Source organism: Drosophila nasuta, chromosome X (genome assembly GCF_023558535.2).
Source record: "Drosophila nasuta strain 15112-1781.00 chromosome X, ASM2355853v1, whole genome shotgun sequence".
Lineage (NCBI taxonomy): Eukaryota > Metazoa > Arthropoda > Insecta > Diptera > Drosophilidae > Drosophila > Drosophila nasuta.
The window spans coordinates 15,597,967-15,614,221 of NC_083459.1; the positions used below are offsets into that span (position 1 = coordinate 15,597,967).

Sequence of the window (16,255 nt, forward strand, 5' to 3'; positions counted from 1 at the left end):
AATTCGTTAATGGTCCAAATTTAGATGGTACGCAAATATTTTTGGAACGCCCGCTGTGACTTTTGCTGTTGTATCATAAACACAAGGCAGGATTTGTATTATTTTATGTTTAACATTTATTTCACGATGTTTTTCTTTGGATGGTCTTGATGACGTGCTTCCTATATATTGCATAAACCCCAGACATTCATTAATCAAATCCCATCGAGTTTAAAGCCAACAACAAAAACAAAAAATAACAACAATGAAAAAATTGGGGGAAAAAAATACACAGATGGAGGGGGAATAAAACATTTTGAATTATAAGAGTCCAGCTCCCTAGATGAAACATTGATGAGTTTTGATGAGCCTTAAGCTAAATACATTTAATACACATATAATTTCAGATACACTGATATATCCATATACATGCATATATATATATACGAATATATATATATGTATATATATATGAATGTATATAGTATTTGGGGTGTTAAGAGTTAATATAGTCATACTAAATAGTTTTAGCTCTTGTTTTTTATATTTTTTTCTGTGTCCTCAGAGAAATGCATCACATTCAGTTTTTTGTTTTAGTTTCATTTTTTTGTTTTTGGTTTTTAGTTCATATTTGAAATACTTTATGGCCTTAATTAATATAATTTTGTTCTTGTTTGTATGTTGAATATTTTCGGGTAAATTGAGAGTACAGATATTTTTGTGTTGACATGTAAGACCAATGAATGTTTCGCCATTCAGTTGCATAAATCATCTTGAATATAGTTTTAACTGACTTGTCCTTTTATTGACCATAAATTCATGACAGCTGCTTCGCTTTAACACTAGACATAAATATGCATATTGCACACATTTATACTAAGTACATGAACATTTAGTTGCAAATATGCTTAGAGTCTAGAAAAAACACATTTAAAATCCATAGTATAGTATGTTACTAGTGTCTAACCAATGAATGAATGAATTCATGAATGAATGCACGAATGAATGAGTGGACGAATCACTCATCGCATCGAAATAATGTCGAGTAGGTTTCCCTTCTCTTTCATTGTTTCATTTCACCATTTGGTATTCAGTACATATGCATATATGTTTTTGTATTTGTGAGTATGAATATATTATATATAGTACTATATGTGTATATGAATCAATCAATTGCTGGTTACTAAAATGTGGCATATCATCATTATCATCCACAATTCATCTGCTTTCGTTGGCATATCAGGTGTCTTTTGTTTACGGGCGGAGATCGTCTTAATCAGCTACGATGTTGCGATGTAGTAAGTTATTACATATCAATGCATCTTCTTTTAACACGAATGTATCTAATATGTGTCTACTATATAGTCAGAGTGTGTGTGTGGATGTATATTAATATTGATATTCATAATCATAGCCACTATATTCATATTCATTTGTGTCTTCATAGTCATGGTCATACATAGTTCATAATTGTATTCATTTCAAAGTCGTATTCATATTCGTAATATGCTGCATATGCATTACAATATATATATTCATATTTAAAGTTATGCCAATACTCAAAGCCATCTTATTTCTTATATAGTCATATTATTATTCACATTCGTTTGCATTTTTCACATTCATAGTCATTTTTTTTTTCTTTGGTATTAACATATTATCTTATTCATGTACGATTTTTCGGTTTGTTTTTCAATATTGGCATTCATACTGTCACATTCATAAACACATGCGCCCACAAGCATTGCTAACATTCAAACACATTCATTCGATTTTATCATGCAAGTATTCACATTCAGTCTCATGCACACATTCAAATGCATTTACAAATGCATAACTCAATAAATACTTTCAACCTTACGTACGATTAGAAATATTCGCAAACGAAAGTGTTCTCGCATTTCTATTCGTTTTATATATCAAAGATAACATCAAATTATTTGCATTTGTATTTTTGTTTTCTTTTTTTTCTTTTTTTTGATTACTTTTGTGTCGGCCTCGATGTGGTGACTGCCGCTAATTGCAGAGCATGGTTTAATTCATGCAATCTGTATTTAACTTAACGCTGATACATTAATAATATTTGCAAATTTAGCGTTTGCAAATAATGTTTAATTAGTTTGTGAACTAGAAACCACAAGGGTGCTCAACTTTCCAATCATTATTTCCACATTTCTTTATCGAATTGCAAAAATCAAAGTGAACAAAAAAAACGCGTGGAAAATTGTATAGGAAAACTCACAGATATGTTATCGTCAGAGGCAATTTTAATTTTTCCTTTTTTTGTAAATACATTTTCAGGTGAAACCGCAAAAATTCTTGAATTCCTAAATACTTAACTTCAAAGTTAAAAATCGTATTCGTCGTCGATACCCTTGCAAATGTTCTGCTTGCTGGCAAATATACTCTATATAAGAGTATAATATGAATACTCTCGTACATCATTAAAGATAAAGTTACAGCAGAGAGTGTTGGTGCATTAATTTACCATAGTAATTCATTTGCTTAACTTTAAGAATACAATGTTGAATCTAGCATCATCTTAAATTAGTATTTGTTTACCACCTATCAAAAACCAGTTAACTGTATCATACGAAAAACTGTGTCTATGTGAACTCAGCTGATCAGCAGAAACGTTGGCGTTGAGAACAGCAATTAAATATAGGAAGAAAAAAACCCTACACACACAAACTATAGTACATTCTATATGTATATCCTATAGCGGGGACACATTTTGAGAAATAATTGGACTCGAGGATGTTTTGTTCATAAGACTTTTCAGTCACTGGCTATTATCGTATATATTGTATGTTCAGGTTTGTTGTTTGTTCTTTTTGGTGTTGTTCTTAAGGACGATCTGCAAGGGCATTTTGTTGTTGTTGTTCTTTGTTAAAAACTCGATTATTAATATTGTTTGAATTATTTCGATATCTGGTCTATAAGAAAGTATGCGCAATAATAATCGAATAGCATATGTGATATCTTGATAATTGAATATGTTTGTTATACTATGAATATACCTTATATGGCTTATCGATATCGATCCATTTAAAAGTTGTGTGTATACTGAATATTGTTTCGCTACATCGAATTACATTTATATAGTGTATATGTATATTGCATATGATTTTTCAATTTTTGTTGTATATTGTATATTGTATAGTATTTGCACATCAATATTAACGTCAATTTCATTGAACTATTTGTGGGTATACATCGATATATAATTAGTTTGTGGTATGCTGTATGTGTAGATATATTTAAAATACTTTTGTTTTTCATTTACGCTGCTTTGCCATTATCGATCCAAATATCGAATAAGTTATTTCGTATATATGGTAGTATATAGTTGATTAATATCATTGTATAGTTTGTATTCTTCACTTTTTTCGTTTGTTTCGGATTAATATCTATTTACGATTTCTTTGATTGACATTCCAATTCCAAATGCAAACGCTGTTCACGCAAATGTCAACGTTCGATTTTCAAATTCCCAATGGTCCATTTTTTTCAATTTACCATTTTCCATTTTCAATTTCCAATTTCAATTTGAAATGCAATTGCAATTACAATTGCAATGCATTCTATTATTGACATGAGCCAATTAGAGTCGTTTAGCGCCAAATCCTTTTTTTGTGTTTTCTTTTTTTTTTGTTGTTGCTAAACTTCTATCAATAACTAAAACACTTTGGTGTGCCACTGACCTGACTTTTTTTTTTGCGATCGACAAGTTGACAAGTAGTTATGCTATATGCTTTATCCTTTTTCTCGACCTGCTCTTTCCCTTTCCCTCCCTTAGTTTGTGTCGTCAGGTTGCTTAAATTCAATTTTCTGCTAGTTGTATAATGCGCCATATGCTTTTGTTCCTTTCGCGGAACAGGACATGATGTTGGGGGTTGTTAAATGGGGGTGGCGGGTGCAGGGAGAGCTAATGGAACTGTGTCGGAGGTCGCCTCCTTGAAACCGAAACTGAATACTCATCTTGTATGCGCAATGAATGTACAATATCTCTATGCTAGACTTTAGTTTTTTCCTCTTTTTTTAGTGTGTGTGTGTGTGTTGATTATTGGCTTACGTTGTAGTTGTAGTTGTAGTTGTTGTTGTAGTGCTGCCAGGCCAATTCCATTCGCATTTCTTATGGCTTCTTGCGCTTGGCAAACATCTGTGACCATCAGAATCAAACATTGGTCGTCTTGGGCACCGCACCTGTCTCGGCTGCCTTCTTCTGGCGCTGCAATCGATCCTCCTCCACCTGCTGCTCGAGATGCACCTGCACCTGCAACTGATTCTCCTGCTCCTCGTTATCCTCATAGTCGTGGGCCAATGTCTCGCTGCGCTGCAGACGCCGCTTGTTATTCGAAGCACCACCGCTGGGCACTGGGACACAAATGTTGAACTCATCCTCCACCGACTCAATGTAATCCATTTCGATCTCATCAATGCCGCCGGATGAGGCGGCTGCTGCTGCGGCCGCTGCTGCTGCAGCTGCAGCACTTGTCGAGGGTCCATCGCCGCCGGCAAACGATGTCGATGTGGAGGCGTTGACACAACGTTTTCCATTCTTGCGACCAGCGGGCACATCGTGCAACGCCAGTTTCTCCATACGCAGTTCGCTGAGTGTGTGGGAGGCGTTCGCTGTGGTGCCATTGTAGCCGGGACGCTGCGTCTCATCCACATGGACGAGCACAAAGGGCAGCTTCAGCGACAGTTCGCCACCCATGCCGCTAAGCGTGAGCTTCACCTTCACATAGTATGAGACATAGATGGCAAATACATTGCGATCATCCACAAATCCCGCACCAACATTGCCAGCAGTCGATGCAGCAGCAGCAGCAGCAGTAGCAGCGGAAGCGGCAGCTCCACTTGCAGCATTGCCAGAGCCGCCAACACTTCCAGCCGATTGTGGCATCTGGGGCAAGGCCATGGCTGGACTGGCCAGCGGATGACCGGCAAGCAGTTGGGCAGCCTGCATGACAAAGTTCGGCGAGCGTATGGCCGATGCGGCAATGGCACCGGTGATTTCATCAGGTTCAGTGCTGCGTTGCAGCGTATCCTCGAGTGCAATCCAGTTCTTGGTGGGGCCACGTTGCGGACGCAGCGAGATGGTGGTGTTCAAGGTGCCGCCGGGTGGCACGGTGCGATCCACCGGGGGTGAAATGGTGTCGGAATCGGCGACGACATTCTTGAATTTGCCATTGTTGAACATGCAAACATCCACGTGCTGAATGGCGCAAATCTGCAAAGAGTGAGAGAGAGGGCGAAACTTGGTTACAACAAAACAGAGACAGATAGAGAGAGTGAGAGGGGGGAGAGCGAGAGAGAGAGAGAGAGAGCGGCTAGTGTCAGCGCCGTGGGGCAAAGCAATCAAGGTGCTGGCAGCAACTGTTATATCAATATTCACAGTGAGAAATGAATGCAGTCGACACCGAAGCACACACACTCTGCAAATTAGACATATATTTTGTAGTACAACAAGTAATTGAAATTTGTTTTTAAAACAGCATTCTCTTAAAATAAGTTAGTTTCATTATTATTAGTGATAAGTAAATTGCAAAATAGATAACAAAAACAACTTGAAATGGAAGTACAGTGAAAACTCCTTCAGCAAATACCTCCAGAAAACGTATATTTCTCTTAGTGCAAATTTATTTTATGGGGCCTGCTATAATTTTAAATTTTAAAACATTTCTTTAATATATTATTTGAAAATTCTTACTATTAAACATTAAATACTACCATAATTAAATATTCAAATATTTTCCACTGAATAAATTTCGATCAATCAGTTAAATTAACAAATATTGCCAACTGCCAACTGGCAACGATTTGATTTTCAGCAAGATGTTAGAGCTTGTTGGTCAGCAAGTGGTTAGGGCTGCTCGCTCACTACGTATTTCCATAAATTTATGATAGGTGGCAACGCTAGCTGTACTATAAATATCACTTTATTTACAAATTTGAATTCCTCAACATGCTTATTTCGATAAGTATTTCAAACACAAATGCAATGTCCGGCTATAAAAATGTCGAACTACTTTACCAGTAAGTAAGGCAGATCCCTTTGTTAATCAACAGGTTTTGCACTTTCAACTTGCGGATACTCGTAAAACTTGGCGCTGCCGTCAGTCAGTTCAATTAGGTCAGGGGTTAGGTCAGTTATTGGGTGTGGCAATCAGATGAGGCAGTTGTCGAAGGGGCAAAGCTCATAAGAAAGTCATGTGAATCACTTGAAGTCGTCAGCGAGTGTCTCGAGTGTCTGTGCGTGAGTGTGTGTATATGTGTGTGTATGTGTGTGTGTGTGTGTGTGTGTGTGTGTGTGTGTGTATGCGTGTGTCTAGGCTGAAATGATGGCAGCATTATTTGATTGCCTTGCCGCGCTTATTTCAACCTTATCGCTGGGCAAGGCAATCAAAAGTAATGCACTCAATTACGTCCATAAATGCGGACAATGGTCAGAGGACAGTGGATATTTGATTAGGGAAGGGTGCGTTTCGTGTCGTATCGTGCGTGACACGCGTTCTTCTTTCTTAAAAGTTTATTGAAAAATCAAAAGTATTAAGAAATAACAAACGATGTTTGATTTTCAACTTTAACTAATAGTTAAACATTCATATTGATTTAATAGAGCAAACATATTTAGTGAATTTGTAAGTTTTCAATAGCTCAACTTAACATTTGATGGTAATTATTCTCGAAAATTATTTGCTATTTAGCTTCCATTTAAAATCCCTACATCTCTACATCAGACTTTAAATATCTTGAATGAAATTTGAATTTTTTGTTGTGTGTTTGAAAGATGTTAACCTCAAGACAGCCGCTCATCTCTAGAAGAAAGATGGCAGCCAGACGAAAGTAGATAGCAGACAGAACAGTTGGCAGCTCTCATTTGCCAGATGGCAGTTGCCAGTTGGCAGTTGTGAGCTAGCCCCCGCAATTGATACGACATTTGTTGCTGCACTTCACTTTCCTTTTTTTACGTCGCTCTGCTGTAGATTTCAGTTGAAATTTGGCCCATTTATGGAGGCCAAGCTCTGCCGAAATGGCAATGCCAATGGCCCAGAGTCCAATTGATGGCAATCGAAGCATTGTGGCGACTCTTGTGACAGTCGAACGGACACGTAGAGAGAGAAAGACACGTAAAGGACACGTAAATGAGCTATGGCCCAGAAAAGGTCGCTCCGAGCAACACAAGCACATAATGGGGCGCAGAAATCAGTAATCAAAAAAGGAGAAGAAAAAAAAAAACACCATAAGTATTGACCGAAAAAGCACAAAGAGTGTGACCAGACAATGACCGCATCCAATGAAATGCAACAGTTTATAATTATTCAGACACAAATTAAAGAGAAAAATGAAATGAAATGGTTTTGTTGCGAATGCGTAATTCAATAGCAAAATAGAAAAGCACACACAAAGGAAGAGAAAATAGGATTTGTAACTATATCCCATAAATTGGCATTAAATAAACAAATAATTCGATAAGCTTTTCTATAGTATAGTGTAGTATGAAGTTTGCTATATTTCAATTGAATTTAAAATATATGCATTCGCACTACTCAGACTGAAGCTATCCATTGTTGATATTCTCTTACATATAGGGTATTTACTATTTATATATAAAACATTTTAGAGATTTATGTTGACATTGGCCATTTATATAAATATTTGCCAAGCTTACAGTGGCATTAAATTTGTACAGCAAACTAGAACTATTCTCTGGTGAGTCAAAAAATCAATTTATTGTTGGCAATAATATTAAATTGTAAGCCAATTATTTTGCAGTTTGTTTTGTTTAGAGTGCGTACTGTAGTCCATTATAATTCCTTTCTTGAGAAATGCGATTGAAACACACGAGAAAAATCTATTGCTTGCCATCTAATCAGTGGTCCTTCAATTTATTCTTGAGCTTTTGCTGCCTAGCTACCTTTCACTTTCACTTTTCTTCTTTTACTTCTCATTGCGTCCGCTCATTTTGCACAATCATCAAGTTTTGCTCCCAACAAAATACTATATGCTAATATTTTTTTGCCTTGTCAACTTCATTAAACATTCCATTGTGAACTGTGCTTTCACTTGTGGGACTTCGCTCTGCTCTGCTCAATTGACAGCAAAACGAGATACACGATGAGGTTTAAATACTCTTCACAGTTTTGCTTATTTCTACAACAATGTTTGTCAACATAATATGTGGTCAACGCTGTGCATTGCTTTTGAGTTTACAACTAAGCTTTAAGTCTGCATATTTTTGTTTAGCCTGCAGCGTTAATTATATTTCACCAAATAAATTGGAGAAATATGCTTGACATTATTTACACAACTATGCTTGCATTAGCAGCACTTATGAAAAAAAACCACTGTACTTCAGAAAATTAGCATGCCTTAGGCGAAAGCATATTCCAAAGGTTTTTTTTTGTATTTGATTGAATTCTAGCATTGACTTTTAGTTACGCAAATGAAATGAACTGATAAATTCTGAGGCAGAGAGTGTGCGAAATATATATCATTATTCTTGCGGGAATTATTTCATGGAGGAGTCGAAGGAGAGTACAGCTAGCTAGCGAAACGATTTTGCCATTCGAGTGTTGTTCTGTTAACAGGCAACGCAACTGCAGCAACAGCAACAGCAACGACAACAACAACAACAAGAGCTACAGCTTTTGCTGTTTTTACGACTCCCATTCCACACACTCATAGTATTGTGGAACTTGTTGCTGTGCAAGCCACTTTAGAGCTGGACAATTGCCCAAATTGCTCAACACACAATACATATACATGTATATATTTAATATGTATTTGTGCATGTGTGTGTGTGTCAGCATTTGACTTTTGACTTTTATTGGCAACTTGAAGGCAAACTGGGCGAACACAATTTTATAAGGCCAACGGAAAAGCCAATAAAAAAATGGAACAACAAAGAAGGAGAACAGCGAAAGCAAAACAACAAATTCAGCGCAATGTGATAATAAAAACTGAAAAACAATATACACACACACACAAACAGAGAAAGACGCTCACATAAATGCGCATATGTATATTTAATAGGACACAAAGTGCACAACAGCAGTAATAGTCGCACTAGACTGCTCGACGCACAAATACCCTTCGCATATGTATGTATGTAGTAAAATACGAAGCTCAATGACCTTGAGAAGAAGCACTGAAAATAACTTTGCACACTAGGTGGCGCTACTGCTGCTTTCATTATGTTGTTGACGAAAATGACGGTTTCGATAAAGTGCAAAGTTAACAACACAGCAAGTGTGTAGCTAAAATTAAAGGTTTTAACATAGTTGGAGTATGAAGTGCATGAATTATGTGTTAAATTGTGTAATTAAGACAATACCTCACATATGGGCCACACATTATTTAATACCAAATTGCACTTAGTGGCATATTTCTCTCACTTAACACATATAGTTTGAAACCAATCACAAATAATCAATATTCAGCAACATTTTTAATCTGTTCTCTCCTCGCAGTTGAGGTGATATACATAACTATGTATATGTATGTCTGCGGTATAGAGACTTTAAAGTAATGAAATTGAAATAAACTCATTTTGCATAATCATAGTAGGCTTATTTACGTAGAAGTCAACTACCTTTTTGCGCATAATTCCATGGTATAATTATTTGAAAAATTTATAGCATACTTTTTTGGGGCAATTGCATCAAATATTAAAGCCCGACAACAACAGCAACAACAACGAGGGCAGCGGGAGCGACAGTGCGAATCAAATTAAGCAACTGACCATGAATGTGCATAAGTAGCGAGTGGGCGTGGCATAAAGCATCCCACCGCAATGTGTGTGGAGTGTGGAGAAACCGGAACACCAACTGTGGTCTTAATCCGATTTATTGCAGCACGAAACCAGCAAACAGCAGCAACAGCCACAGCAACAGCAACAGCAACAACGACAGCCAATTGACGCGTAAATGTTAATGAGAAGCAGAACACATGACATTTAACGCTTTTTTTTTGTGTACTACGAATTCCAACATGAATGAGAGCGAGAACGAGAGAGTGGGAAATGTGTTAAGCAGGTGGCGAAATGAAAAGCAAAGCTTAAGCAAATAGCTAAACGCTATTGCGCTGATAGACTAATTTCATCAAAGCAAATAAAATCCCGTCTAAGCTGCAGCAATGCCATCTTATAATAAGTCCACGCAATGTCGCATTGATTTAACTTTAAAGTTCAGCTCCTAAAATAGCATCAGTCTTTCCATTTTTTTAGTCTAAGCTCAAGTTGTATTTTAAGAAGAGATTTATGCGAATTTTTTTAATCATTATTGAATACAAAGCGAATACAGCATATTAAATGAAATGAATTAACTAAATCAATATTCAAAGCAATTCACAAAGCGCAAATAAATATGTCAACTTTGTAGGAGAGTAAAAGTGAACTGTGAAGATAAGTAGCACATAGATATGTATGTATGTCGACTATATTTCACGGCAGACAAATCAATAGGATTTGAAATGCGTTTTGCATTTTTGATAACTCTATTAAGCTCAAGTCTTCCGGTGCCAACCGGCTTTTGCATTGTCTGTCGCTGTCGCTGTCGTTGTCTTGTGTTTTTGTTGAACTGTCTGCTCATCAATAAACAATGTATTGTGAAAATATTACGACAGCAATAATGTAAACAATATGGTTTTGGCATTTTCGCTCTTCTCTCCACGACGCTCGACACATTTGCGAGTGCACTCAAGCAAAATGCTTGACTCCTACTCGCCTTCTCTCCTCCTACTTTCCTCTCATCCCTCTTCGTTCTCCTCTTGGATAGAAGCTACCTTTTGTTTAGCAGTTTATGCATTTTGCATTAGCATCGAGTGAGCTGCGGCAACTTGATGTGGCATGTCATCGATATGAAGGCTTAACAAGCACAGAAACTGCACTTTTAGAACGCCCCTCAATCTCCCCCCTCCTCTTTGACACTTTCTCTCTCTCTCTCTCTCTCTCTTCATTGTGTTGCATTGCGTATACGCAATGGGTGGCAACAACATCTGTCATAATAGCCCGAACACAACGTACAGGCCACAAGTCTAAGCTGAGCTGAAGCTCGCGCAAACACTCTTGCATAATGAAGCTTCTTCCATTTATGCCACATTTTTTTTTCCTTCTTTCCGAGCCAATTTTCAAGCGTTTATCATTCAAGCGAAAATCTAGCAGCACAACACAATCAGAGAAAGAGAGAGAGAGAGAGACAGAGACGGAGACGGAGAAAGAGGGAGTCTGGTAAGTGGAAATGACTTGCTAGTCTTTAATCGTGGCAAAGAGAAAGAGAGAAAAATGTGGCAAGGAATTTCAGTCTGAAGTTCGGTTAAGTAGACGCACGCACAGTTGCCGTTAACAGAGTGCGTAGGTGTATGTGTGAGCGAGTGTGGGTGTGTGTGTGTGTGTGTGTGTGTGTGTGTGCAGACAGATGGCAAATGTAACAATGTAAAATCGTAGCACACATTTGTGGGCAACATTTCCGAATGCCGCAGATGTGATTATAGACTGTGCGTGTGTGCGTGTGTGTGTGTGGGAGTGTGTTAGACAAACCAAGCAGCAGCAAGCCTTGCTGGTGCAGAAAAAAAAGGGTTTCATCAACTGGTGATGCTGCGGGCACAATGGCAAAAACCGTTTCAAGTGCTTAATGCGTGTTTGTACGAGTGTGTGTCGTCTCTGTATGTGTGTGTGTCTGTGTCTGTGTGCGTGTATCTGTAGAGAACAACCCATGAAATGTCTAAACACAATTTTCACTTGAACTGCCATCGCCTTTTGGCAGTCGCAACTTAAGCCTTAAAACTCAAACTTGACGCCAGCTCGAACTATGTATCGTCTGCCTCTTTTCGTTTTCCTCTTCCCTTCTCCCTTCTCCCTATCTCTTTCACTTTCATACTCTGCCTGTGTCCCTACTTTCACTTTCACAGCGGCATGTCTTGGCTATTTGCAGAGCTTTCTGCCGTCGCCTTACCACTTGCCACTTGTGTGTCTGCTTTTGCGGCATTTCACTCAAGTGCCGGGCGAACGAACACACTCAAAAGATTGCACTCTAAGCGTCGGCGTCGCACACTTTTTGCAATTTTCATTTTGGCTAAACGTCATTTGCATTTGTGTTGTGTTCTCTCGGTCCCCCTCTTACAACAGCCATTTAACACCAGCTGCCCTGGGGGCAGCAGAAACTTGTTGTCGAGTGGTTTCCCAGCGGGGCATTCGATTTGTCAGCGAGATTTCTTGTGCGTAGGCACAGGAAAAAGCAACAGAAACAACAACAGCAACAGCAACAGTCACGGCGACAACGACAACGACAACAATAAAGAGCTTTGTTTGTGCCCACACAGCGTATGCGTAATATTCGTTTCATGGTGTTTATTAAAAGCTTAAGGCTCAATCAGCGTTCTGCACTCGACGCTCAACGCGCTGAATGGTGCCTGCAATCACAATTGAAATCATCTGCCAGTTGCTACACACCGCATTTGCGAATACTCTAACTAAATACGTGGCAAATCTGTGTGCTTAAAAAAGTAAGAAAAGCATACAAAAATTTACTTATTTCATGAATACTTTTGGATAAATGCATCATCGCTAGGTTAACTACACGTAGTTAGCTCTCTTGTATAACAAGTTAAATATATAAATAAATGGCAATAAATTAAAAATAATATTTAACTAAGTTCATGTAAAGCAATGTAAATAGAAATTGTCGAATTAAGTTAATAAAGTGCTTAAGTTTATTTAATAAAATCGCAACTACAGAAATCCTCATTAGTTACTTTAATGTGCTTCTAAAAGCAATTTATAATAAATAAACAAACTTTTTGGTCTTGACATAGCTGCCTCGTGCTTATTCAAATATTAATTCAAACCGCAAAAAGTTGCAGCTTGAAGCTTCGTTGTTGTCCACGTTGTAGGGTGAACGTGTTTATAATATTTATACGTCGCTTTGCACTTGCTCGTATCAGAATAACTGATTTATTTATGTTGTTGTGTGAGTGTTTGTATTTACATTGCTTTTGATTGCTGAAGCAATTGTTCAGCACTGAGAGCAAAAACGTCCCAAAAAAAGGCGTGGCATATGTGTGTGTGTGTTATTGGCAATTATTGGACTTAATTCGAAAATCTGAGCAATTGACTTACAAGCATTTGCCATTAAGAGAGAGCCAACATATAACACATGCTGAGATAACAAGCTCAGGCTCAAGGACAAGCCGAGACATTAGATATCGAATCGAATGGAATGGAATGGAATGGAATGATGTGGACTCAACTGCACTGAACCGAATTGAACTAGAATGAACTGAACTACATACACGTAGAGTAGAGTGAACTAGCAACTGGAAGCAAGTGGCCATGTTAAAGTGGCCAAAAGCAAATTGATAACAACATGTTCAAGCTCGAGAGCTGTGTTTGCAATCAAAACAACTGCCAAGAGGGTAGCATCAAAAGAAGTTTGTAGCACTAAAGTGGAAGAATAATGCAGCGCTAAAAATAAAAACAAGTATGAATGGGACAGTTAAGTACGCTCGAATGTGAAATACCCGCTATCCAGTGTAGTATTATTCTTAAAATATACAAATTTAATTTACCAATGAATACTGAAATACTGATATACTATTACATTCAAAATATACCGTAGTATACAAAATAAACTAAGACCTGTCAGCAGCAGACGCTTTTTGCCAAAAATAGTGAAATATACATAAGGCTATATTTGGTTTATCAATATACTATTACATTTAAAATATATCACAAAATATACCAGATACACAGCTAAAAAACATTGTACCATGATTTAAGAAGCCGCCACTTTATACATTGCAACAACTTTGCTTCCAACTGCCGCAATGCAGAGAACAGATTACTAACAAATACTTGTGCTCTTTGCATCAGTTTTTATTTGATGCATGTATCAGATGCCACATGTTGCAGCATTAGAAGCAGCAACACTACCAGCGAGTTTCCATCTAATTGGCTGCTGTAAACAGCTCAATGTCCATTTTTCAAGAGCCATCTCAGATGTCTAAAGTTGGCCAAAGGAGTTGAGCAGTATTAGTCAAGGGCCACAATAACGTAACGTTGAGTAACTGCAACTACAACGACAACGACAACGACAACGACAACTGCAACTGTAACTGTAACTGTCTAGTGCTGCGATATCCATTGCAAGTTGATTGAATGTCATAACTTTGCCGGTCAGTTGCGACCAAATGGTGCATGCAGCGTTTGAGTATGTGTGTGCGCTTTACACATAATTCATTCGCTTGCCAAAGTTTGACCATGCAACATGCAGCGCATAACGACAGCAGTTGCTTCCCCACTCTGTCTCTCTCTCTCGCTCTCTCTCTCTCTTTGCCTGCTCGTAAATTATTCATAGCAGCGCCCACACAAATGCAACAGTTTGTTTGCCTGCAAGCGCAACGTTGCGTATGCATAATTTGTTACAGAAATACATACGAATGGACAAACAGACGAACAAAAATACAGATGAAGCGAATGGCAGACAGATAGAACAAGCGAAACACAAACAATGAATAATGTTGACTCAGTCTCGAGAAGTTCACCAAGAAAAAATAATGTTTTGAGTGGCTGGCAAAAATTTCATTTTATTTTCGCTCAATGCAAAACTGTAATAGAAATCTAAATATAAGTATATTCATTTCTTATTTTAGTTTATATTGACATCTTCCCAAATAGCTTCAGCATTTTGGAAGCCACTCAAGGTGAAAGTCAAAGGACACAACTTTATCAGTATTAGTTATTGGATTTGTAATTGATTATAAATGAAACTGGAGATATTTCAAGTTCACAAATAACAAAATGTTATTGATATGCTGTCTACAATCATCAGTTGACTTAAGTTGTAAGTATTACATTTCAATAATTGTGGGGTTATAAATCGACTGGCTAAAATCGATGTTTCTGATAGTTTTCGATTGATTTGAAGAAAACGAACTAAAGACGCAAAATACGCTCTTTAAAATTATTGACCGACAAAAATAGGCGATATCGATAAATATTGTTAAACTACAATCGAAATTATGCTTTCATATCGATAATTATTAATCGGCTAAAAATCGATAATTATATAGGTTATTTATCGATTGGTGAAAGTCTATGTTACCGGTAATCGTTTGATCTCGTTTTCGTTATGTAATATGCTATGCTATTCCTATTATTATGTATGATACTATCGATAATTATCGATCGCGTGATACCAAGGTTATCGATATATCAATGTTCAATAGATTTCCATAAAACACAAACACCATACAATTTATATAAATCGACCCACTGCCAATTTTGTATTAGGGCAACCCAGAAGAAATTTTGAAACACAATTAAAAGAATATAAATTCAATTTGACAGCGCAGCAACCTAAGGCATTTTGGGGTGATAATATCTTAGATGCTTGCGGATAGCATTCAGGTGGAATAATAGTGGTGGGACACCACACACATACATGCAACCTACACATTTACATACATGCTATGCATGTTTGTGGTGTAACAAAATGTTTGGCACTTACCCGCACTTTGCGCACCGTCTTGCGGCTATCGTTGCGTATGTTGATGGTTACGTTAACATCCTCGCCGTGTGTGTACCAACCCTTGTCGAGGCTGGCCTTTAAGCCCACACGACCGTCGTGCAGCAGAAACGGTTTATCCACCGATCCCTGTGGTCCGCCGCAAGGGCCAACGCTGATGCCCCCAATGCCACCTGTGACTCCGGCATTACTATGCGGTGGCAGCATGCCGCTGCCAGTGTTGTCGCAGTGCTGCAACGAAACGAGGCGACGACGACGATGCAATCGCTAGATTAGATGCTCAAGCACAAACCTTTTACTGGATTACCGGTTAACCGGTTACTCTTGTTTCTTTTTTCTGTTGTTGGTCGCAAGAAAAGAAAAACCAAACTACAACAAAAAAACAAAAAAAACAAAGAAAACACTATTGCTAAGCTACTTAGGAATCGGTTAAGCTGCCACAAACTGAGTGTTACGTGACCAGATTCAATTGCCACACACGTTCGTTATATTTTTGTGTACATTGCAAGCTATATCAAAACGGTTATCCGTTAATTGATGTTGGACACAAGTGACGGTGCCTCTGTACAATTGACAAGTAAGAAAGCTACAGTCGAGTGTGCTCGACTGTGAGATACCAGCTACCCATTTTGAATAAAAGAAATATATTTTGCGGTATTTTTCACAAAATATACCGAATATACTACAAACATACTAAAAATATACCAAGTGGTATATTTGGTATATCGATATAGTACCGCATTCAT

General features: G+C 37.7%; 1 protein-coding gene across 4 annotated transcripts in view; it reads right to left on the reverse strand.

Moving 5' to 3' along the window:
* Nucleotides 1-1,390: 1,390 nt before the first annotated feature.
* Nucleotides 1,391-16,255, reverse strand: part of LOC132795029 (uncharacterized) — a 70,970-nt gene continuing 56,105 nt past the window's right edge. For 3 of the 4 annotated variants that reach the window (XM_060805432.1, XM_060805431.1, XM_060805433.1), the window contains 2 exons: nt 15,492-15,740; nt 1,391-5,215 (listed from right to left, as the gene is read on the reverse strand). In XM_060805432.1, coding sequence (XP_060661415.1) covers nt 4,157-5,215; nt 15,492-15,740 — 1,308 coding nt within the window. In that variant the 3' untranslated portion in view covers nt 1,391-4,156. Of the gene's footprint in view, nt 5,216-15,491; nt 15,741-15,801; nt 15,856-16,255 lie in introns of those variants that run through there. The other variant, XM_060805435.1, reaches the window with a different exon arrangement.